Below are 9,267 nucleotides of genomic sequence, written 5' to 3' on the forward strand. Positions count from 1 at the left end.
AAAAAAAAAAAAAAAAAGAGGGGAAAACAAAAGAAAAAAGAAAAATGCCCAACAGAAATTAATGTGGTATACAACTTAAAAGTAGTAAATGTGATGTGAAACAGCAACTTAAAGCTTAAACAGAACAAAAAAGGTGAAAATGGGAAAGTAAAAAGTCTGATCTTGCACTGGAGAGAGTTTTGATTAACAGCTATGGAGGAAAGAGTGAAACAAAGCTAAGATGACAATCTCAGGAGCATGTTAGGAAACACGTTGAAAAGCTTGAAGGGCTCATAATATCTTAGTTTGCAGTTTATTTCTCATAAAACAGAAACGGGAAGGAGGAACAAAAAAGGAGGAATAAGAATCGAGTTGAGAGGAACGGTTAGCGAAGGAGGAAATGTGGCAAGTGACACGGAGAGAGGTCTTACGATGGCAGAGCGTCCTTGAGCTTCATGCGCGACACGTCGTCGTACAGCGCTACAGAGACGACCTCCCCCATTGGGCAGATGAGGCCGTATTCCTCACACCCGTGCTCGATCACCAGGGGGTCCGACTTGTGCGGATCAAACATGATGTTGTTGGGCGTCACAATTAACACGCCTCCAACAACACCCTGGAAAATCAAAATGCACAAAGAGGCAGCAAGAGGGTGACAATTTGATCAAAGACAAAACTAAATATTGATGTTTCCAATTGCATTTTACCTTATATAGTAACCATCTGTATATAGTGTAGTATTTTGTCTTGTTTTGTACACCATTGTTTTCTAGTACATCTTTAATTCCCCTTTTTTTACTGTTCCTTGTGCTGCTGTAACAAGGAAATTTCCCCCAGTGTGGAATTATAAAAAATTAAAATAAGTCTAACTTCATACATGAGATGCAATAATTCACCAGTTTGGACATTTCTGCTTGTTAACCCAGTATGACTTTTCCTTCTTACCATGCCATCAGTGAAGTACTTGCAGCTCATTTTTATGAATTTGACCGTTAACGGACTCTCGTCCTCAGAGCTTGGGGAGAGCTCGCGGCGAAGGGCCGTTGCTGACCTACAGTTTGGAACGCCATACTGAAAGATGTTGAAAGGCAGAGATCAGAGAGATTAATGTTGTGCTTTTATTTAGTACGGCTTGTTTCAAAGGTACAAACATAAGGATATACTGTACATAAGTCAAGAACACAGTTTGTACGATTCTAATGAGTCAATATTTGGTGTGACCACCTTTTTTCACCAACCGGCCTCAAATCAGTCTGACTAGGTGACCAGACCCCCAAATGTTACTCAGCACTGGATCCCTGCAGGGCTGTGTTCTCAGCCTCCTACTTTACGCCCAGTACACATCAGACTGCACATCAATCCACCCAACCAACCTCATTGTCAAGCATGCCAATGACGTTGGGCTGATCCCTGAAGGAGATCAGAGATCAGAGATACAGGGCGGAGATAGAGAACTTGTCCCGCTGGTGTTTAGAAAATAATGTGAAGCTGAGCGTCCTTAAGACAAAAGAATTCATAATGGACTTCTGGAGGAACAGATAGGTCCACTCCCCTCTAATTATAAATGGAGTATAGGTGGGATCTGTCTTTGCCTTCAGGTTTCTCAAGGTTTTCTGGGCACTCACATCTCCACCAACCTCACCTGGACCCACAACACCAACGTCTTGGTAAAGACTGCACTTCCATGTCCTGAGGAAACATAACTTGGACCAGAAGCTGCTGCTGGTCTTCTACCACTCCTCAATAACTCTGCCCCCCAAAATTATTGACTTCCCTTCATCTGCTGTTGATAGTGTTTTAGGCCTGTCACTTTTTGTCCTCCACTTGTCCATTTTCCCTCAAATCTCACACTGCACACCATGCTGAGATATGGTAAGCTTTCTGCTAACAGCTCTTTGGGAGTCACCTTGTTGTTACAAAGTTACCATCTTTATACCTTTAAAACTGATTCAACCAACGAAATCAGAACAAATTACATGTTTTTGCACTAGACTGCTAGTAACAAAGTGCCTAAAGATATAACTTTGCTAAGTTCTCTTGTGTGTAGACAACACTGGTTAAGCACTTGAGGTAGGTGCCTTTTTATGCTTGAATTATGTACAGGTCGCAGAGTTAAGAGGCTTAAAAAACAAAAACAAAAACATTCATCTGAATGGTCAGGTATAAGTGTCTGAACTGCAATAGGGTGAAAAAGCAGCTTGGAAAAGAAAAAAAAAGCAGCTTGAAAACTTCTTGATAACTTGAAAGACTTTAGAAAGGACTTTCTTATTAAGAAAGTCTGTATTATAAATTGCTGTATGACAGATGTACTGCAAATACAAATACGCATTCTTGTGCAAAGTTTACTATGGTGTTGCTTTTCATTGCTGATTTTTACACCTCGCACTACTGCCGACCCAGTGATATTGTCTTTACTGTTATTAATTAAGGGTAACCAGGGTTACACTGACTTCTTGGAAGCAAAATATAAAGTGGAGCAGCTCAAGACTTATGCACAAGACTGTAATTCAAGAATTACCTCAAGTATAACTAATTTAAGCAAATGTAGTTCTAAATACACATCTTACAGTGCATTTTAAGCACATGCTACCAAAACCTTCAAATACCCTTTAACAATCTTTTTGTCCTTGAATGGCCACAATACGGGTAAAGGTTCTATAATTTGGAATACTTATCTCGGGGTGTATGGTATGTCACATGATAGAGGCTAAATTAGCTTTTTTGGTTCATGCTGAAGTCCTGTGTATGATCACAGAACTCCAAGTAATATAATGAATGTTATTTGACTTACTTGTGATGACTTCTCTGACACGTTTTTAGCGATGGGATCAGAGGAAGTCGGAGATTTGAGTTCAGTTTCTGACTGAGTCACATCAGGGACAAACAGTTTCTGTAGTAATAACGGATAACCAATAGTTAGATGATCAGTAATGAACAGGGGAAAAAAGCAGCATGACATAATAAATAGGCTAAACTTCTATATCTGCTTTTAACTTTCAGTGATCATTTTCATTTCAATTCAAACGATGAAGATTCTTTTCATTCCTAGTCCACATCAGTGTAGCCGATATCGCCGCCCTACCCCTTTCAAGATATGCGTTTTCAAAGTGTTCCTTTGTGGAAATTAGTGGAAAACCCGCTCTAACACATTATCCAGCTGATGCTTAGTGTCACAGCTTTCTCACCTGCCCGGGGTAGACACTGCGAGAAAACAGCTTGTTCAGCTGGACCAGTTTATTTGGGGTGATGTTGAACTTGAGTGCGATGCTGTTGAGGGAATCGTCACGTCCCACCTGTAACACAAATCATCTCCTCTGTAAAAATGTGAGACATTTTAAATGCAAACAGCTCAAAATGCTACACAACGGAAATTTTCTATCTCTTCCCTTGCAAGTCTACAGCACCTTACTTAAAAGGAAAAAAAACAACAACAACAAAAAAAAAATGATGTTACTCACAACGAACTCCACTGTCCCCGGCGGCCTTGTCTTTTCCATTTTTGCCTTGTTGGTAACTTTACAGCCATCATCTGACAGAACAGAACAGAAAGAGGACTGTAGACTAAGGACGACTGTAAAATAACAGTATGATTAGGAAGAAACTTTTTATAAGAGCTATATAAATGGGTTATATAGGTCTTATAAATGGGTTAATTGTGTTAATAAAGAAAAAAAGCAATGTTTCAGGGGTTGGGGTTAGAAAAAGGAAAAAAAAAGAAAAGAAAAAGGGGGGGGAGGACCCTCTAAAAAGCCTTTAGTTGTCTGACTGTGATTCAGTACCAGCTGCTCATCTCCTATCATTATCCAGCCTCAAAACACTACAAACACAGAAGTGGTTATTGTATATACACACACACATAATCTGACCCTTGTAGCAGAGAAGGTCCACAGTCAGCAGTTTCTTCCTGCCGGGAAAGCACAGGCTATTAGTGCTCCACTCCCTGACTGCCTCATTATACTGCCGCCCCCGCCATGGATACAGAGGGCATGAGTAAGCATTAGCTGGCCAGACTCCAGCTGCGTCTGCTTCTTTTTACTGTACAGAGCATCAAAGAAAAGGCCGCTGTCACTTTATTCACCGAGCCTGTACCAGGCTGTGACTGATATTATACTGTGCAGGACTTTTAGTCAATGGGACATAACAGTTTGTTTGTGTGTATTTCTTGCCCTTTACACTAAAGAATACCACATTTGCACTATGTATTATAATAGAAATGGCTTTTTACAGCTGGCTGACCCACTGAACTTGTGACAGGAGTTATCACTGCTCTTTCACAGCCAAAGAAACCCAGCAAAACATGCTAGCATGACACGCACTGCCCATAATGGTTGCAATGGTCACTTTTTGTTTTGCAGGTCATAATGGGTTTCTACACAAGACAATGTTGGCCCACAGGATGTCTTGTAATAAAATCTGCAGTGTACACACTTATTAAATATTGTTTTATTTGGTTAAAATAATATTAACAACCGCAACTTTTTTGACTGGCATATTTTAAAAGCCACACCAACGACAATTCAACTGAGTCATTTTAATGACTCAATAATAATTTAATAAGAAGCTTACCTCGACCATGCAAAAAGTTTGATGCCCATTAAATTTAGGGGGGGAAAAGACAGCCTTAAATCACCCCTCTTTCAATATTGCTTCCAAACAGCCAGACCTCATAATCTTTTCAGTGGGCTTGAACAATAGTTTTTTCAGGCTTTCTGAAGGTCTTTCAGTTTTTCTTCAGATACTTCTTGCTTTTTCTATTCGTTTTCACTCCTGTCCTTGCACTTGATCAATTTGAGAGGATTTTTATTAATCTTTTAAACTTAGCAATGATCTTTGGATTATTTAAGCATAAAACGACACCTAACTCATGGAATGAACCATTGTTGTGCCTACACATAGAAGACAAATTAAAGAACCAGTTTTAAATTTTATCTTAGGCACTCTGTTTCTAACAGCCTGTTGCAAAAACATAACAATTTGGTTCTATTTCTTTACTTGAATCTACAGTTGATACATCTACTGTTTACTGAAGCCTCATCAGAGCCTCGGTGCAAGGGTCATTTCTGTACCCGACTGAAAATCAGTGACAGGTCTTACAGAACGACTTATAAATTTAAAATTTTGGGTTTAAAATCTTTTTCAGTGTGATACTGATCCTAAACACACTTATTGCAGTAAACGCATACCTGAAAATTAAATCATACAATGGATCACTGTCAGTCATGGACTGGCCTCCTGAGAGCCTGGACCTTAAGATTACCCAGCAAAATATAAAGAAATGATGGGTGGCACAATATTGTTTATCAATAATGACATTTTTCCAAGAGTAGCGTCAAATCTTAGTACTAAATGACATTGTGAATACAGAGTACTGAATATCATCTTTAACGGTATACTGGAACAGGATAAAGGTTATGCAACTTCCCGTTTAAAACTGCTGAGGTTGTTTTACCACAAAGGATCCTCAGATATTAATCAGTGTATATTGCAAGTGTAAAACAACTCTAGTTAAAAATAAATAAATCTTTTTTTAAAAATAAGTTCTGAAAGCTGCTGGAAAAATGCAATTCAAATTATGATTAGTAAAAGCAAGGGAAAGTTTAACTTCCTCCGTATAAGATTTTGTTATTCAACTGTAAAGCTGACATGCAAGGTTAGTTTTATTTGCATTTTCAATTCTTTACCCTCAAAAGATCACATCTGTGCCACAAAGCCTTCTGTCAGCCAAAGGGCTACCATTTGTTTTACAGACTTCCACAAATCTGATTTACAAGTCACACAACATGTTTTTTTTTCTTTTTTCCTGTTTGTACAGCACTAAGGTCAACCTGTGTTGTTTTTAAATGCGCTTATAAATAAATTTACACCGATTCTGATGAAGGGCATTAGATGATAAACATTACTGAGAAAGGCCATTATATACCAAGTGCATTGCAAAAAACAAACAAACCCAAAAACCCACACAAAATTACGAATTTTTCAGATTTGCACTTGTAGTGTGATGCACATACACAATGAACATGTTGCGTTTGCACCGTAGAAAAATATAAATAAAATCAATCGAGTTGACATCAAGCCACGATGAGCTGGTCCTAATGTCTCTAAAGAAAGGGAAGAAACTGAAATTTTGGGTTTATCTAATTGTCATGGCAGGGCACAGCTGAGTTAAAGCAGTGTCACGGCTGCTTTCGTACATATTTCAGGATGTCAGTGGGGCAGTTTGAGTGTTGCTGGCAGAGTTGGGAACATATCTGAGGAGGCAGAGAAATCATTTCAGAGAGCCGACTGACCTGGAGCAGAGTCTAGCTGTGTGCCTGAGGTAAAACAGTATTATTTTATCATTTCCATATCACTGTATAATCATTCTCTGTGTGTGTTTTGAGCCATGAGTGCACTTGCTGTCAGATGCATCTGTCTGGTCAGATCTGTTTGGTATAATTTGTGCACACAGCCTGCACAGTCTTTATGTTATCAGAGGGTAACTAAAATGCTATGTTCCAACTCCATATTTGTATTCGTGGACTCCTCATCTTTTACTGTATCGGTGCCATCTAAGCCCATTCATATTCCGAAACTATTAACTCCTCTCCCTTTAAGCCAACTTTCATCTGATTGGCCAGGGTTTGGCCAGCAGGTGGGTGAGGCTTCTGCGTTCACAAGATGCCGATATTAAGGATGCCTCTTTAGAGCTTTTGCGTTACATGGATTACTTGCGTATACAATGACCTTCTCATTTGAAATGTTTGCCTTGTTTGACATGACCATCCACCATTTTCAACAGGAAAAGCAGCCACTTAGATTTAGGGTATATTCCAACATTCAGAGAAGCAACTTTGAAATGTGTGTTGTCACCATCTTACCTGGCTTTCCTGTCGCTCTCTGTAGCTCTGCCTTTTTGTTGCCGTCACTGTCATTTGGAATGTCGGAACAGGAGATGATTTCCGGATTCTGTTCATTCACAGTCTTCTCCGATTGGCTCCCCCTGAGCTGTTTCCGCCTCTTCAGCCTGATGAGATGCCCCGGGGGGTAGATCAAGTAGAAACATGGTGAATTTAAATCCTACAGTTAAAACCATGTCCATAACTTAAAGTATTCTGCTAGCTTGCAGAGGAAATAATAAATTAAACCCTTCAGAACTTCTGCTTCAGATATCAGGTTTACTGAATAATCTAGAAGAATAGCTCCAGAATAATGTGTAATGACCAGGGAGCCCACACTTCTTTTCTAGCATCGACAATGCAGCAGACTTTAACTGTTAATTCCTTCTGTCAGAGGTGCTGCAATAAGTTTTTTAATAATGAGCAGCAACTTTTCTCTCCATTTACTTTGCTGCTTCAGCTGTTTTGTGACACTGCCTTTTCTCCCTCTTTAATCATTAATAGGGAAGGGAATCAAGTACACCGCCTCCAGATTGTGTTGGGGTGCATTACAGGGGGCCACTGCAGTGCAGTGAAATCACAGGTTAGCTGTACACTTAAGGATTATGCTGGCTCTCAGAGGCGTGCTGAGAGCTTAAGTACTTTAAGAAAAGACAGCACCAAACTGATTCGTCACAAGCATTGAGGGAGAGTGGTTAGGCTGCTCTGCACAATCTGGGCAAACGAGAAAAAGCAAAAGGCTCGACTTAAGTGTTCAAGTGCTTTAATGGAAAGGAAGGATTGGGTCGATAAGTCAGCAGCCAGACAGAGCTCAGGCGCACATCTGCTCGCGAACTCAAGAATCTGCTGATGCATTTCTCAACAGCACGCCATCTGTTTCACTCAGGGGCATTTCTCAGTGCTCTCCATCACAGCCTTCATCTTTACATCATCTTCATCTCCTCTTTAACCCTTCTTATCTCCCTCTTGAGTTTCTAAACAGTGACTGCTTCCTACCATAATAAAAAGAAAATTAAACACAAAACAGACCCCAGGATGTTTTAAAGTTATTAATGAGAATGGACAAATTATGGTTTATTGTATAGTATAAGCAATGAAGATAATGAACATCCAAACAAATGCTAAATGATTTAAAGCAGCAATGTGAAACATAAGGCCCGAGGGCCAGAATTGGCACAGCAAAGACTCCAATCCGGCTCACTCAAACACATGAAAGAGGGCATGAACAACAACAACAGCCCTTGCATAACCACAGACACACAATTACTAATAATATTAATTTTCATATCCCTTAAACATGCGGCAAATACGGCTTCAGTCTATGGATCTGGCCCAGTGTGGACACAGCCAGTCTATATGTTAGCTTGTTGAAAGCCTTGAGCTCTGCTCTACTTTTTTTTTTTTTTTTTAGGGCATTCAAGAATTATTTTGTTTTGTATCCAGAGCAGCAATGAAACCTTCCAGACAGCAGAAGGCCTCCTTCTATTGATCAAACTTCATAACACTTTTTGTATAGGTTAATGCAAATTAAAATGCTTCAAGTGAGACAGTCTGAAACAAAGATGCATGAGGAAAAACTACTAGTGCAAATACACCACCTTTTTTAAAAAAAAAAAAAGAAAAAAGCCACAAAGCAGTTTATAGTGTAAAGGAAAATATGGTCATCAGTGTGTGGATTTTCTCAAAAAGCAATTAAAGTCTGACTGGTAAGAATAAAGTAACAGTTACTTTAGTAACATAAGTTGATATGAGCCTCTTTGTGTGACTATTTATGCACAGTTGTGCCACATTCTTTCATATATCTATACCAGACCTTGTGATATTTAACAAGACTAATAATACCTTTGATGGAACTTTTGCAGATATTAAAGTTCTCCCACCTTCATATCCTCATAATGCCTCAATTCAATTTATTTTGGATTGCTTGGAAACAAAACTGTGAAGTGCCACATTATGAAGGCAGGCCTGGATTTACGTTCCATTCCACCAGCATTTTAATTTACTGATCTTCATTTCCAATCTGACATTTGTACCGTGGCTGGTTAATACTGTCCCTGTGCACCTCACATTGACCTTTGCTCTATTTGTCAGGAAGCGAGGTGGCACAAAGCAGCCGAAGAGATACGCATTACAGGAGTGGCTGTGTTAGATGATAACGCTTATTTTTGTTCTACTTTCTGTACAAACAGGCACCAGTGCTACTGCACAGTGTCTCTGCATGAGCAGTTTGAAGTTTGAAGCCTGCAACCCCCATTAACATCTAATATGCTGTCTACCTAATAATTAGAGGCTGCCTGGATTGTGATGACAGTCATTTTTCTCCATAATATAATATTTCCAACATAACCTAATCATATGGGGGGAAAAAGAAAAAGAAATACAGACATGACAAATGGCTGGATCGCACTAGACT

General features: G+C 39.4%; 1 protein-coding gene across 4 annotated transcripts in view; it reads right to left on the reverse strand.

Moving 5' to 3' along the window:
• ncoa7b (nuclear receptor coactivator 7b) overlaps positions 1 to 9,267 on the reverse strand; it is a 17,327-nt gene that overhangs the window by 4,968 nt on the left and 3,092 nt on the right. For all 4 annotated transcript variants that reach the window (XM_005734396.1, XM_005734395.2, XM_005734397.2 and 1 more), the window contains exons 3-8: positions 6,837 to 6,982; positions 3,438 to 3,508; positions 3,165 to 3,272; positions 2,771 to 2,869; positions 925 to 1,050; positions 411 to 595 (exon numbers count right to left, since the gene is read on the reverse strand). In XM_005734396.1, coding sequence (XP_005734453.1) covers positions 411 to 595; positions 925 to 1,050; positions 2,771 to 2,869; positions 3,165 to 3,272; positions 3,438 to 3,508; positions 6,837 to 6,982 — 735 coding nt within the window. The remainder of the gene's footprint in view (positions 1 to 410; positions 596 to 924; positions 1,051 to 2,770; positions 2,870 to 3,164; positions 3,273 to 3,437; positions 3,509 to 6,836; positions 6,983 to 9,267) is intronic.

The sequence above is a fragment of the Pundamilia nyererei genome, unplaced genomic scaffold, assembly GCF_000239375.1.
Source record: "Pundamilia nyererei isolate P.nyererei 1_Seehausen unplaced genomic scaffold, PunNye1.0 scaffold00058, whole genome shotgun sequence".
In the NCBI taxonomy this organism is placed as follows: domain Eukaryota; kingdom Metazoa; phylum Chordata; class Actinopteri; order Cichliformes; family Cichlidae; genus Pundamilia; species Pundamilia nyererei.